The sequence below is a fragment of the Pseudonaja textilis genome, chromosome 2 (assembly GCF_049901715.1).
Source record: "Pseudonaja textilis isolate UNSWEBS1 chromosome 2, rPseTex1.2, whole genome shotgun sequence".
NCBI lineage: Eukaryota > Metazoa > Chordata > Lepidosauria > Squamata > Elapidae > Pseudonaja > Pseudonaja textilis.
This window is the reverse complement of record NC_141991.1, coordinates 210,067,029-210,083,253: the sequence shown is the minus strand read 5'-3', so window position 1 is coordinate 210,083,253 and position 16,225 is coordinate 210,067,029. Positions and strand designations below refer to the sequence as shown.

General features: G+C 37.0%; 1 protein-coding gene across 4 annotated transcripts; it reads right to left on the bottom strand.

Moving 5' to 3' along the window:
* Positions 1-235: 235 nt before the first annotated feature.
* STARD4 (StAR related lipid transfer domain containing 4) lies at positions 236-13,995 on the bottom strand. 4 transcript variants are annotated; one of them, XM_087926970.1, is made up of 7 exons: positions 13,725-13,995; positions 11,706-11,821; positions 8,613-8,662; positions 7,026-7,152; positions 5,808-5,922; positions 1,520-4,815; positions 236-1,376 (listed from the first exon to the last, which is right to left on the bottom strand). In XM_087926970.1, exons 2-6 carry the CDS (start codon positions 11,808-11,810, stop codon positions 4,589-4,591), a joined length of 624 nt encoding a protein of 207 aa, XP_087783096.1. In that variant the 5' UTR covers positions 11,811-11,821; positions 13,725-13,995; the 3' UTR covers positions 236-1,376; positions 1,520-4,588. The 4 variants fall into 4 exon arrangements, with proteins under 4 accessions (XP_087783096.1, XP_026575659.1, XP_026575669.1 ...); XM_026719874.2 differs by having other exon boundaries at positions 236-1,403; positions 1,547-4,815; XM_026719884.2 differs by lacking the exon at positions 13,725-13,995 and adding an exon at positions 13,603-13,680.
* Positions 13,996-16,225: the final 2,230 nt, after the last annotated feature.

Below are 16,225 nucleotides of genomic sequence, written 5' to 3'. Positions count from 1 at the left end.
TATTAATAATATGGAGGCTTCAGATCTAAGATGCTACAATGGGAAGTGACTCAACCAATATCTTTACCCAAGCAAAACAAGGCAAAGAGACGAATGTCCATCACTATGGATTGGCTAAGCCATAAGAATTTGATTGAAATTCTGAAAATAGGCTTCCTTTGCAGTTAAAAGCACTAGCTTCATATTTAAGATTAAACCAATCTATTTATTCTGTTTTAAGAAACACACAAAACGATTTTGATCTAAACATTTTAATACATAAATATAAATCATCTCTATTATAATACAGAACACAATTTGCATTTGTTCTTAAACTACAAACATCCTTCTTACATCAATTTTTTTTCTCTTTACCTTAAATGGAATTCTCACTTGAGCCTGCAAAGTGATTTCCAAACATCTATTTAAACTGACAAAAAACATTCAAATCAATAACAGAACAGTTAGGATTATATTCTTCCAGATTGTCATTTGAATGCTTCATAAGGAGAGAACAAAAGAGGAAGCATGAAAAAGCACTGTTTAATTTCTTTAAAACTTATAATTTTATTCCTGAAAAAAAAAAACGTTGAATCAAGCCTGGATACCATCCAGTTGTATTGACACATTCCTAAATCATACTGAATCGTAATTTATTTCTCTAGATGAATCTGGTGAGCCATCAACTCACAGGAATGTTAACAGGTTGTTGACATTCATCTCATTATTTTTCCCCCAATAACAAGTGGCTTTACCCCTTAAGGGAAAAACAAAGAAAGGGTACAGTAATGGAATGTTTTCAAACTGATGGCTCTTAATGCCACCAATCAAAAGATTAATTCTGCAGGTAATACATCATTCCCTTGGCTAAAACAAAAGTAGTGCAAAAGCATGGGAGAATTGAAACATCTGGATTCTCCTCCCTACCTCATAAAATAGAAGCATCTTAAAACCAAATTCTTAGGTCTAGATTAATAAAAAGTATATAAAATATATATGAACATATACAACTATGTATTCAGTCCTTTAAAAAGAAAAGTCCAATGCAAATTTGCTCAAGTCCTGTAGCTACAATCCAATGCATGTTTTCTGAGCCTCACTAAGTTCAATTGTTCTAACTGTCTAGTTCCTAGGGAGAAGAATATGGAATTGTATCACTGTTTTATTAAAGGAGTCAGAAAAGAAAATATTTTGCTATAATTTCCTACCAGAATCTGCAGAGATTCTATTGAGGGTTGAGCCGTTTCTTTGCAACCTCCCAAGCTAGAACTAACCGTTGAAAAACTAAGACAAACAAACATTATTATTATCAACAAACAGAAAAAGGATTGCTAGCAGCATTAAACTAGAAATCTATAACCGATTTTACTTCTATTATAGAGGTACTAGAGCAAATACTAGGCTCTACAGCAGGGGTGTCCAACCTTGGCAACTTTAAGACTTGTGGACTTCAACTCCCAGAATTCCTCAGCCAGCAAAGCTGGCTGAGGAATTCTGGGAGTTGAAGTCCACAAGTCTTAAAGTTGCCAAGGTTGGACACCCCTGCTCTACAGCAAGGCTGTCAAACTTGCAGCCCATAGGCCAGATGCGTCACACACGTTGGCCACACCCCTGCCTGGTTTAGCGAAGGGGAAAAAAGTCCCGATAGGTCATGTAATGATGCTGCGGTGACACAAGTTTGACCCTGCTCTACAGTATGCACATTTTTTAAAAAGCATCTTCCAGTCAAATCTAAGATTCTGCATTTTGGCTTGAATATTACACTGACACAATGGCCTGCATGCATTTAATGTTAATTCTGCCATCATTCATAATTCATTTAGATTAACTTCAGGTAATGTTATTATTTTTAATACTGGCATGCTATTTATAACACTTTCTGAACCTAGATACCATTTATTAGGCATTTGTTTTGATATCAAATAAAGAAATATATAATGTCCCATTCCTGAAAAATAAAAGATATTTTATGCCAGGTAAACAAATACCAATCAGGTATCACAGAACAAAAAAGCTAGGCGAACTGTCTATTTAAATAACAGTTAAAGCAAGTTCATGGCGGTGTGACAATGTTCTGATTTATTCCACACGCTATGTGAATATAGCCCTTATATCCAGCTGTTTGTAATAATGCAGATTCTTTTACAGAAATACACAGCTGTGTGAGAAAATCTAGCACAATTGCATGCTGCTGATGAAATTTTCCCAATGCTGTACATGTAAACCAACACTATAATGGTGTAAGCACATAAGAAGTCCTACAGGTGTGATGACTATAAATTGCAGTGCTTTGAGCTGCCCTTAATAAGGAGTCTGTGATTTAGAGTTGGTGTGAATATTATGAGTATCTTTTGGATTGTGCCAGTAGCATATTATTCTGATATTCTTTCTCATACATGCAAGGCAAAATTAGGAAATGGAATTAATTAATGTTAATGAAAAGATATATCACATAAGTATTCTTTTAGGCCAAAGTCTCCTATGGAGTTTCCAAACTATGCATTAAGCCATGATAATTCCCAAAAAGTTAAAAATTATGACATAAGAGATTTAACAATATACTGTTTTAATTCTTTAACAAAAACATGTTTTCCAAATTCTGGTCACAGCAAATATATAGAATGTACATTATGAAGTAGGTGGCTTATAAGATCTCTATTTGGAAGTGTCATTTTTGGACATCAACTAATAGTGTAGGGATTAAAGCTGCCAAGGCCCAAAGTAAAAATAAATTAGATTCAGAAAGATCAATTATCAATATCTGTACAGGAGTCCTCTGTATTTAAGACTAAGAAATAAGTAGCAATGGGTGTATACCTGCATAATAGTGGAAGAAACAGATTCAGAATTTAAACCCCAAGGCTGCTACATCCAGATGACTGAATTACATTCTGCACTACTTGATCATCTTCACTACTATAGCTTCTTACATCTGCACTAAAAACAAGTATCTATCCAAGCTATATCCTTTAATCTTATTTTTTGTGAGTGATGTTGCTCCATCATCATGGCTCCAGAGATCTGGGGATACATGAGGAATAAACATGGGATAGTTCATTTCCTAAAACCCATGCTTCTGTTCTTTGAATTGGAATAAGCATTGTGGTGAAACCTTACTGGCTTGATGTGTGATCACACATGAATTAAATCTGGATCACTTGGAAGCTCTTTAAAGATAAGGATATTTTATTCTATCCATGATTGAACAAGTAGAAGCTGGGGTAAAGCATTTATAGCAATTTTAGTCTCTCAGCTATGAGATCATTCTTTAGTATCCCATATTTACATCCTCAGCTGGTGTTAGAATAACATAACAAGCCAAGTATGTTAGCCTATTATTGAATTTTTCTCTTATTGAAAACATTGCTATCTCCCATGCCGCTATAAAGTCATGTACCACAAAAATTGATATTTGTAATATGGATACTCAGTCTTCTTATAATGTACAATTTGACTACATAGTGTGTGTTTCATATTTCTATCACTGATATAGCTTTCCACTGAAATGATATTAAATGAAGAAGGTAATTTAAAATGTCAGGCTTTAAATTATAGAAATCATGTATAATTTTCAAATTAGCATCTTAAATGCTGAATGTTTTTAAACCTAAAATTTGAAAGTACATCATGCAACAATTTTGAAAGAGATGATAAAAATCCTCAAAAATCTTTCAAATCATTCAGCTTTTGCAGGACAGTACCAGGTTTCATTGCTTACATCACAATTCCGTTATAGCGCCCCTCAAGGCAATGATTGGGAATGCAATTTCTATTTTCGCTGTACTATGATATAAGTAGACATACACATCTGGCACCCAGATGATCTCTGATACATAACAATAGCATTTCCAAAATAAATGTGCAACTATATTGTGTTGCAGTACTCCTAATATGGCAAGAAGAGCTCCAAAACGTACCAATTCTGCTGCACTGAAATGTGTGCCATTTCATAGAAAGAATATATTGTTTTGATAACTCTTAAGTAAGTCAACTTAACCTAAGATCTTACTCGTAAAATTGCAGACTTCTTAAGTCCATAAGAACAGGTCTCTGTGTATTTGGAATAACGGCAACAGTATATTTTCATTCCTATCACATTCAGTGCACTGAGGGGGTCTATAACTGAATATAGTCCAATAAAAACCATAGCTTTGAGCCATGGAATGAGAGAGAGTCTTGGAACAGAAGGAACCTAAATTATGTTTAAAACTCCAAAAATAGCAGACATTCTTCCATAGAGATGCATAGAAGGCAATGGGAAAGAATTCCCCAACACAAATACACTGGTTTTTGGTTTCCTAACATGATATTAGGAAATCAAATCCTTGAAATAAATACCCTGATAAAACTCTTTCCACAACTATAAAAAGTTTTGTGTTCAAGAGAATAAAATAATTCACAGGAGTCAGGTCTTAAAATTAGGACATGTACTTTTTTTCTAACATAAACATGGATATTTCTTTAGAACAATCATCTCAACTGAATTCTCTGAGAGTCTAATTTAAAAATAAATATATTGATCTTAAAACTATTGTACCTAATATGGAAAACCATAGGTTTTCATGTGAAAAAGATCATGAATGATACAGAGAATTTGTAGTTGCACTAATTATGCCTTCAGAGCTTTCCTAAGATCAGAATAAAAATTGATCAGTGTACCAGCCATAGCTGTGTCTACTACTGATTGTGGGAGCATCCCACGCAGGTCCGTCTGGATAAAGCCAACTAAAAGACTATGTCTTGGATGGTCCGTGAGTGGAAAGCAGAACCAGCCACAAGGATGGTTATATCCTCGAACAAAACTTTGCCTTACTTCACCGTAATCCAGGCTAATACCTATTTTAACAAACAACATCAACAACAATTATATGAGGATCTAGAGGAACATATTTTTAAAATGGCTTTTTAACAGAATGAACATTTTGGAAAATGCATAGTAAAAAGCATACAAAACAATAAACATAAAATAAAGGGACATGAAAAGATTATTTATCTTAGGCACATGTGCACTGACATAAACATAATTTCAGGGAAACATGCAACTATTTTATATATCAAACTTTAGAATTTCTGTTCCAAATTGTTTTGTACAGATGAGAGTAAAATTTTAAAGGCAGGCACTACCCCAAACCTGAACCATCACTTTATTCAGCAGGAGAGTCTTTATTCAGCCATATAAAATAAGGAAAATGGCATGCGAAGAAGCATTTATGCATGCCTAAAGTTATTGACAGCATTGTGCTGATACTACAAGTATTTCAATTTTATTTTCTGTTGATTAACATAATCAAGAATAAAATAGTTTTTAAAAATGTCAAGCTTCCCCTGCTTTTGTGAGTCTTGCCTTAAAATAATGACTGCTTTTTTCCAATGAGTTAATCATTTACTCAAGGATTTTCTCCATATTTCTATACTTCATTTGTCACAAATGTACTAAATTTATCTTTCAGACAGAAGAAAACAGGTTTAATTGGCCATTTTTAATATCAATAATTCTTTCACATGAATAATATTCATTCTAAAAAGTTAGCACATAAGTGCTATGTAGTAACAGCAACTGCACATTTCAGATTCTGCTGTAAATCTAAAGGAAATCATATATATATGGGACATGGCTAGACTTGTAAGTTGCAAGCAAATGGATCTTGACCTTGGAACAAGGGTTTAATCCTGTTCATTTGAAGAAATCCTAACCCAGACATCACTCTTTAAAATAAGATGCTTGGTGTTATAAACAACCCAAAGCAAAATTGTTGGGATTTCAGCAAATTTTAGATTACTCTTACAAAACTGGATTAGAAGATAAAAGATTATTAATGAGAATTTACCACATGACAGCAGCCCATCTTCACAAGTAGTTGTGTAGGAGAAATCAATGAACTCTCTTGGAGCAATGATATTCAATATTTGACCAGCTGTAGTATAACGCATTACACAGCAATTCTGCAAAATGATCATAGAAAGGCAGTTTATACGTGATTCATTTTTATTAAGCAAATTTTTGCAACCTTATTAAAAGTCCTAAAGACAATGATAGGGTTTATCTACTGCATTGACATATAATGGATTTCCTGGCTTAGGGTACTGAACAAACCAAACTAATTGCAATTTATTCAACAAACCATAGCTAGCAAACATTTACTCAGCATAATACTTGAATCCAGACCATAGGTGTATGCAGTCTGATTTTAAAAATTCTACACATATACAGATGGTCCTTGGTTAATGATCACTTGTTCATCAACTGTTTGAACTTATGACAGTGCTGAACAAAAAGGAACTTAGAACCAGTCCTTGAAATTCTGGCTGTTGAAGCACCCCAGCAGTCATGTGATCACAATCTGGGTGCTTGACAACCAGCCCAGATTTCCAACTGTTACACATGATCATGCAACCTTCACAACCTACCCTGCTAGCTTCCTACAAGCCAAGTCACTGGGGAAGCCAGCAGGACGTCAGAAGTCATGATCATGTGAGGTTCTCACTTAACAACCTATGGTGACTGATCAATGGTAACTTAGGGACCGCCATTACTAATTGGTACTATCATGTGACATTGCACTTTATGACTGGGTCACTTAATGATGGGAATTCTGCCCCCAATTATTGTCACTAAGCAAAAATACCTATATTAATATTGTTCTAAGGTCAATAAAATCCTTTCAGGATCATGAAAATTATATTCAGCCAGCATTAAGTGCTGTACAGGAGAAAATAGTTTGAGAGAAAAGGCTAGTATCATTGGTAGAGATCTAAATTAGTGTTCTGCAACTATGACCTTTAAAACAATTACATATCGTGCCTTCTTCATTTCTTCAGATTTGCTTCAATAAAGTACTTTATTGGGTGGGCAGATTTCAGATGTGTTAGCTAGCTCTACTGAGGTCCCCAACTGAGGAATGTCACTTATAGCATATACACAAAGTAATTTCATACTGACTGAAACATAATTCATCTTACATTTGTTAATCAGAACCCTGATAGCTATGATCTATAAATGAAAACCCAAAATGTGCTAAGTGCATGAAATATGGCCCATGCATTACCTCTTCATATTTTTCAACAATATCCATTGATGTCATCAGGCTATCCCAGCTGATCCGGTAAGGTCCAGGACGTATGTGATCTATTATTCTATTGGTAACATCTTCCACAATACCTTCTGTTTTATAGCTAAAGACCAGATTTAATAGAAGAGGGTTTAAAACTGTTAAAGCTTAAAATTAGGCTATTCGTAGAAGTCTTTAGAAGTAGTTGAAAAACCAATAAACCTCTCTAGTGATCGTCTAACTCAGGAGTGTCAAATTCAAGGCCCAGGGGCCGGATCTGGCTGCAGGTGCTTAGATCTGGCCCACATGGGTGCTCTGGAAACAGTGAAGGACTGGCCCACAGTGCCTCTGCCAGTGAAAACAGAACTTGGGAGGGCTGCATAGGGTCCTCTTGAGCTCCGTTTTCACTGGCAGAGTGTTGCAGGAGGCTGTCGCAGCCGAAACTGAGCTTTGGAGCCCATTTTCACTGGCAGAGCACTTGAGCCACTATAGGCGCCCCCGACATGAGTTACATCGAGTTAGTCACACCCACCCTGGCCACGCCCACCCCAGCCTCCCAAGGTCAAACACAACCCTGATGTACCCTCAATGAAATTGAGTTTGACACTCCTGGTCTAACTCTTCCAAGTATTTATGCACAAATTCCATTTGAAGGGGTGAAGTTATGCTTATAAAATTACTGGTTCCTCAGGATTGGATAATAATACTGTGTCATATAATTCAGTATATTACACTTACCAGAAAAACCAATCGGAAGCAGTGGTGGTATTCAAATTTTTTTACTACCGGTTCTGAGGGCATGGCTTGGTGGGCCTGGTATGGTGTAGCTTGGTGGGCGTGGCAGGGGAAGGATACTGTAAAATCCCCATTACTACCCCACTTTAGGAGGATACTGCAAAATCCTCATTCCCTCCCCACCCCACTAACCTTATTTCTTATTTCTGTTCTTCTGTGCAGGGCAACAAAAGAAGGCCCAGCCAATCAGCTGGGACTCAGGAGGCAGAGAATAGATGGGGGCGAGGCCAGTTAGAGGTGGTATTTACCAGTTCTCCGAACTCCTCAAAATTTCAGCTACTGGTTCTCCAGAACCTATCAGAACTGGCTGAATACCACCTCTGATCTGAAGGTGTATGGCTAATTGAGGCATTTGAGATTAGGATCCAATGTTATAGTTATGATATACAAGTAAATAATTGTAAAGAGCTATGGAGATAATTGTAGAGAACACAGCCAAAAGCCAGACAATGAGGAAGCATGTGTTAAGTCCAAGGAGACAGAAAAATATTAGAAAAACACTGGGCCAGCTTCCTGAATCTCTGGAGTATAAGAGGGAGGGAAAAGAAAACACAGGCTGATTTGCAAGATTCTGTCACCCTGGACTATTTCAGTGTAATTCTCATCTTCCTAAGACAGTTTTGTGATATGGTAAACATCATAATTCTGATAAAAATGTACTTGTGGATACCCAATTTTTACTTTTACTCTAATACTGCAGATCTTATTATTTATTTTGATTAAGACAGCACACATACATGCACATGTAGTTTAATCTTGTACAAATATTTTAATTAAAGTTCAACTTACAGGTACCCACTGAATTCTTCTGATGGCTTACGCCAAACTGTAACATCTTTCTGCAGAAAAAAATGAAGGATCACACTATTGATATGTTATTAAACCATTCAGTCACTCATATATAAGAATGTGGAATATAATTAAGATGTTTTAAAAAGTGTATTTCAGGACTTCCGGGTTGCCAGGCTTCGGCGACAGCAGGGATTTGCATCTCTCCGCGATCCCTGCTGTGCTCGCCGTCTTGGTGCCTCCGATCCAGACGGATCTGGAGGATAAGGCTGCCCCGTAGAGGCAGCCGAAGATAGGGAGGATCTGGGAAGGGGTTTGGGGGTGTCGCAGACCCCCTCCTCACCCAGCTTAACCTCCTTTTCTCAAGGCGGTGGAACGGCGGTCAGCGATGGCCACCACAAAGAAGCCGGCAGCTGGAAAAGATTGTGCTGGAGGAAGAAGGAGAAAGAAGATTCAGAAGTGAAAGTGCTGGCTGTGCCAGGAAAATAACAGCTTTTAAAACCCTGGAGTGGAATTGTTTATTGCCTGAAAGATACATTGTATCCCTAAAAAGAGAAAAGCGGCGGAGAAAGCTGCCAAGGGAAAACTTTTTTTCTACTTACTCTCCCACCCCACAGAAATACTAAATGCAGAACTGGAAAATACACTGGGCACCGAAGGTATTTTAACTTGAAAACTATCAGAGAAAGGACCTTGGACTTTGGACGTAACACTCTCAGAAATTGGAAAGCCCGCATTGGAGGTATGGATTTCTGAGCGTTTAAAGAGAAAATGCTGTTGTAAGTGGGGGGAGAGGAAAAAAAAAATTTGGAGCAGAGCTTGAAAAAGGAGGAGATTGCCTAGAACTTTAAAGAAAGATACATTTTAATGGGAACCTTTTGATTAATCAGTAACCCCAGAAAGAGAAATTGAAGAAGGTAAAAAAAGTATTGAAAGAAATAGTTTATTTGGATCTTTTAGTGTCTTTGGAATTCTTTTGGAATTCCTTTTGATTAAAAATACTTGGGTGGTTGTTTTTGAAGAAGTCTTTCTCTTCATGATGGCATTGCTTTTGGATGAATTAAAAACTCAATACCAAAAATTTAAGAAAGAAGAGCAAGATGGAAAAGATACTTTGGGCACCCCTTTTCAATTTTTAGAAATGGCGGTATGTACTTATGAAAAATTGACTACGCAGCAGGACGACTGGAACAAAGAAGAAGAAGAAGCCATCTTGGATGAGCAATGGGTTTTCCTTGGGGAGGAGGAGGAAGAGGAAAAGAAAAAGGGGATTTTAAGGGCAGAGAAAACAATCCAAAAAGAGAAAAATGAGATGAAAGGTGGATATAAGGTTAGAAAACAACAGAAAGGGGGTAAGAAGAAGAAGAAAAGGGAGGAGGAGAGACAGTGGGGTAAAAAAGGCAAGGAGAAAAATAAACAAGTGAGAAAGGAGGGGATGAAAAACCTTAATGGTGGGAAGCAAGACTTAAAGAAACAAAATCTATTTAGAGACAATGGGTAAATTTAATTGAAAAAGGGATTCTGGAAGGTACATAAAAGTGTGTTTTTATATGTGTATTTAGAGTAAAATGTGTATTAGTATATATGATTAGCTCTTTTATGGTATTTATGGTGGGTTATAGGCTTTCATTTTGTAATTGTAGTGTATTTGCTTTTCTTATAAAATTCTGTGTAATTCTAGAATGTACTAATCAGAATCTCAATATAATTTAAGTGTTATATTAAGCATTATTAAGTTAGGGAAAAGAGTTAAAGGTGTTACTCCAATTAGTGTACAGGAGAAGTATATCTAAAGAAAAAAGATGAATGGATAACTGGAAAAGAACAGACAAAGAATGATAAGTATTATGAATTGTATTGAGATAAAATAAACAAAATATAACTAAGAAAGACAAAAGAGGGAAGAAGCTATATAGAAAATTGAAAATGGTAATAAGATATGGAATGACATATAAAGTAAATATGATTTTTGAATTTGTGTCTGTGCGAAGAGTTTTAACCCGGGATTAAGCAGCTTTCAGAAATGATGTTTTTTATGTTCTATGTTATGTATGTTTGTGTATTGTTTTTTAAAAGGCAAAAAATTTGATTAGTAAGAAATATAATCTGGACAATAGAATGAAAAGGAGAAATTGGGATAAGATATGAAGATGAGCAGATAATGTAAATATACATATTACATTTGGCACGTTTTATTGGTTCTTCCAGAAAGATTCTTTATGTTAATATGCCTTGATTGTTTGTATGTTTTGTAAAGTCAACAAAATTTGTTTTTTTTTTAAAAAAAAGTCAGAGGAAAATATAAGTGTGATGATTGAATAGCAGATAAACTAGAAAAGAAATGTTATTGAATAAGAGTAAAGAGAAATAATGTGAAATTCGTTAAAGGGAATTTATGTGTCTATATGGAAATGGGATAAACTAGAAAAATGTGATATAAAATAATGTGTTACCTGCTTTGTAAAGATTTATAATGGAAAGAGGTTTTATGTTTTTAATGTTTAATGATGTTTTGTTTTGTTTGTTTTTTGTTAAAATCAATAAAATTTGTTTTTTTTAAAAAAAATAAAAAAATAAAAAGTGTATTTCAGACTACAGGGATCTTATTAGAAGGAACTTTTCATATACAGGCAAACCTTAAAAACCTCCTGGATAGAGAAACATTATTTTAAAAAATAACAGAATATATACAATAATAACTATTTTGCATATCCATCTTCATTCATTGATACCCATGTATCACCCTTAAATTGTTATATTTATAGACATTACTTAAATGTGAAATAATATATTTAAACTTATCCAACTTAAAAACTAAGTACACTTTATACATTTAAGACTACTGCCGACAGAGAAAGTTAATAGCACTTATGTAAAAACAATATAATCTATAATTTATCACTATCAGATAGTAGCAACACATCTTCTCCAAAGATTTGGTTGGTCATTTCTACTTTTTTGGAAACTAAGAATCATCGTATTGTATTCTATTTTTCTAAAACTAGCACAGCAAATATGGTCCCCAACACAATTTAATAGAATATAAATGTTTACATTGATGTCTTATTAAAGAAAACCTGCTCAATAACTTACTGTTTTCCTAGCAACTCTCCATTCATCGTCCTCAATATTATAGTACTGAATCATTGTATTTTTTAGCCTTGTAGCCAAAGAATCTATACCAGAGATATCTTCCATTTTTTTGTAACCTATAATGGGAAAAAACAATTTAAAAATAAAATCACCTGAGATTGATTTATTTTCCTGTTTAGCATTAAAATCAAGATAAATCAACTTGTCTCCAAACTGAAAAAAAAAAAAAAGATTATCCCAAGATTTAAACCAAACAGAGGCACTTCCTTAATAAAATGCCCCAGACTTCTGACAATGACAATATTTTGGCAGTTATTCAATTCAAATTAATTATTTTTAACCTTTGTATAATTGAATGTCAAATTTCTGTGACTATTTAAAAAAACCAGGCAAGCTATTTTTAGTATTTTTACCTTCAAACTATTATTAATAGAATTTTCTAAATCAATTACTGTACAATTAAAGCAGAAAGTATTAAATTTCATCTTTAATAAAGAAGTAACAATACTATGATGAATTATTTATTATTTAATATTGACTGGTTGATTGATTTTGTCTTCCAATCGAGTCCTGGTGACTGCCTGAACAAGTCCCTGCACAATGTTTCTTGGCACAATGTCAAAAATGGTTTTGAGGGTGTCATTGCCCCCTTCCTAGGGCTGAGAGACAATGACTGTCCCCAAATCAATGGCTTTACACCTAAGATAGAAATAGAACTCAGTCTCCTGGTTTCTACCCAGATGCCTTAACACAGGGGTCCCCAACCACCGGTCCCCAGACCGGTACCGGTCCATGGATCATTTTTTACCGGGCTGCAAAGCTTGGGTGCCGCCATCTTGTTTTGACGGCGCTTCCAGGTTTTTCGGTTGCTTCCGGGGTTTTGGTTGGAAAGTGCTTCCGGGTTTTCAGTTGGAAAGCAGCATTTGGGTGCTTGAGCCTTAGTTTCGTCAAGGCGGGGGCGGCTTCGAACAAAGAGCCGTCCCGATGGCGGTGGAGTCTCGCGTTACTCAGGTACCGGTCCGTGGAAGAATAAATAATCGTGAAACTGGTCCCTGGTTCAAAAAAGGTTGGGGGCCACTGCCTTAACAACTACCCCAAATTGACTTTCCATCTGACTTTTAGGATATACACATTTTAAGTTTACTGGTAACTTTGTACGTTCTATTTTTTAACTTCAAATATTTTCATAAATTCCCAAAATGTCATAGTCTGTAAGCACTGTGCCTAATAGATAATATATGGGGATAGAACTATGAAATTTGTTCCTGGGTTGTGTTGCTTTTTAGCCCCTACTCTTTTTGCCTTTGCAAAACAGCCAAAGTATACTTCATTTAACAATGTTGAAAATGTTAGCACAGGTCTTTAAATTATACATCTTAAATGCTTGTTTTGTATGTTGTATTTTTGTTGTTTATATTACATAGATCATTCAGTTTAAACAAAAGGCAGGATGCAAGTCAAAAGCTAAGCACTCGTTCAAATAATTCCGTTAAATTAAAACAACTCTTCCCACATTCCCAACTCTTTCAGACCTAACCACTGACACACACACAAAAAAAAAACTCCCAGGAATTTGGTAACACATCAGCATCACTGACCTGTCTCCCTCCCCATCCCCAGAGATCTCAATTTAAATCGTACAACAGTTTGCTCCTTTTATGCACTTCATAAAATGAGATGCACGCTCAGGGCAGCTTACACTTTTAATCAAATTTGGTGGTCCCCAAAAGCTCTCTCAGATCCCACCCGTAGCCTAACCAAGTCTCTCCTCTTCCGATGGGAAAAGGGGATGTCACCGTTTTGTCTTCACTGCGGTCCGACTCCCCCTGACTTTTCAGCCCAAATATCTTGAAATTCCCACGGGTTAAAAGCGGTAATGGACCATCAGGTACCCTACCCGACGTGCATCTAAACACGGCGAGAAAGGCTCCGCAGGGGATGCGACGCTCACGTGTCAAAATCCCTCAGGGAAGGGGAGCTCAAGCAAAGAGATATTTTCTGCAATCTCCTCCTACTTACCGGGGCGAAGCAGGGGAAAGAGAACTCGTCAAAGCCTCGACTCTAACGAAGGGTCTCCCGCGCCCAAAGCAGCGAATGGGACCCTTCCAGTCACGAACGGCTCCAGGTTACTAAGAGGCTTTCCCTCGCCTAGTTTCCGATCTCCTCACCCGGTCGAGCGGCTCGTTCACGTAGCCAATCCGAACCCAGCTGGCATTACCCTCGCAACCAATAAGCAGCACGTCTATCTCCCTTTCCACTCTTCGTTCTGTTTCTACTTGCATTTTGGGACAGGCGACCTGGGTTCATTGGCTGTTGAATGCGTGACGGCGGAATCGCGCGTAGTAACTGGCCAATAGGAAGATGGAATAACACTGGGGGGGGGGGAAGGGGAGAAAAGAGCTGTAAGCAGGTTGCAGCTTAGAGAAGGGTTTCCTTTGCTTTTTAGTCAAGGTGAGGCAGATGCTTTGGTGTCACTCAGAGTTGGATGGTGACTAAATCAGAACACACACGCGCGCGATCCAAGTCATGAAAACTTAGAACACGTTTCCAGGTGAAAATCCCTTTGAAAAGTTAAGAAAAAGAGTTGAAGTGACCTCAGTATTGGGGGACAAACATGGGCAGAAATTAGTGAAGTTTCCAACTCCCACATCCTTACTGGCCTTACTGGCCATTATCCCTGTTCTGACCAACTTCTGCTTCCAATGTTTCTGTATGTTGTGCCTGAAATTTTAGTCAGTTTGATGTAGGGCTTAAGACAAGGGTCTTCAAACTTGGCAAGTTTAAGACTTGCGGACTTCAACTGCCAGAATTCCGGAGCTAACATAACTGGAAGTAGAATTCTGGGAGTTGAAGTCCACAAGTCTTAAAGCTGTCAAGCTTGAAGACCCCTGGCTTAAGACATCAAACTAGAAAATATGAGTTCTAGTCTCACCTTAGCATAAAGCCAGCTTGGTGACCTTGGACCAGGCACTTTGCTTCAGTCTTAGAAAGGAGGCAATGGCAAAACATATCTGAAAAACCTTGCCAAGAAAAGAGGTGTGGGAACCTGTCCAGGCAGTATCTTAGAATCAGACTGTTGGAAGTTAAAACCCACAACTCTCCTTGGAAAATGAAATATTTTAGGATATACTAAAAAGGCAGAATATTTCCCCTAAAAAGAGAAGTAGAAACTCAGAAGCAGAAATTCACCCCCACCTTTGTTAATGGGCAGGCCATTAAGGCCTAGGCCAGAGTATTCTACATAACAAAGCCCTCTACCTATCTCACCACATGGCCTGGGAAGATTGCATCAACCAGCACTCAGGTGAAGCCATGTGGTCCAGACAAAGTCTACAAAGTTAGCTAAGACCCCCGCCCCTGGGAGTCTGACAGCCAATGAGATACATTTCTTACACAGGAACAGGAAACTCTAAGGTGGGACCCAACAGAGGGTGTAAAACTAAGGATCTCTCAGCATCTCAGCCCTTCTTTTCCTTCACCCAACATCTTGAAGCGCGTGATCGTCCTTTTCACTTTGGAGCGCCAAGCCATGTGGTCCTGTCCACCATTAAACCATCCTTCCAAACAGCTTCTATGTTCCAGTGTCTTTTTCCCCACTTGGAACTGAACTGGAAGGATAATTCTTCCAAAAGACATGATTAAACAGAAGGGGAAAAATATGAAATTGAGGATGGAAGGAAAGCAATTCATGCCACTGCCTGTTCAAGCCCCTTCAAAATATTTTCTCACACTCATGGTTAGATAATATGTATAATGTGCTTTATTAACCTTCCAGAACATCATCTCAGGTTCTATCTAGTGTGCTGCTGCCACCAAAAAAGCCAATGCAATCCTAGGCTGCATTAACAGAGGGATAGAATTAAGATGATATGAACTGTTAGTACCACTTTATAAAACCTTGGTAAAATCACACTTAGAATACTGCATCCAATTTTTGGTCACCATGATATAAAAAAAGATGTTGAGGCTCTAGAAAGAGTGCAGAGAAGAGCAGCAAAGATGATTAGGGTGGTAGAGGCTGACTGCAGGAATTGGGTATGTCTAGCCTAGTGAAAAGAAGGATTGGGGTGATATGATAGCAGTGTTCTAATATTTGAGGGGCTGACACAAAGAAGAGAGGGTCCAAAGCACCAGAAGACAAAACAAGAAGCAATGGATGGGAACTAACCAAGGAGAGAAGCAACCTGACAGTGAGAACACCAGTGGAACAACTCACCATCAGAAGTTGTAGGTGCTCCATCATTGAAGGCTTTTACAAAGAGACTACAACCATTTGTCTGAAATGGTATAGGTTCTTCTGATAGAGCAGGGGGTTGGTCTAGAAAACCTCCAAGGCCCCTTCTAATTCTGATGATGTTCTATGTTCTAAATAAATCTATGAATTGAATAGTCTTTGAAATTTATCTGAGCATGTTAGTTGTAGTTAAAATTAATACTTTCTATGCTAATCTAACCTTTAAAAATTAATTACTCCTTTAAACAAAAGTTTCTTCACTTGGAAGAAGAAATGTCTTGCTTAG

What these genes read in the sequence shown, in the direction of transcription:
- STARD4 (XM_087926970.1), bottom strand. Translation starts at nt 11,810, where the DNA reads ATGGAAGATATCTCTGGTATAGATTCTTTGGCTACAAGGCTAAAAAAT. An exon ending in TTGTTGAAAAATATGAAGAG is followed by an intron (nt 5,923 to 7,025) that starts GTAATGCATGGG and finishes ATCATTTTGCAG; the next exon opens with AATTGCTGTGTAATGCGTTA. An exon ending in AGATGGGCTGCTGTCATGTG is followed by an intron (nt 4,816 to 5,807) that starts GTAAATTCTCAT and finishes TTGTTAAAATAG; the next exon opens with GTATTAGCCTGGATTACGGT.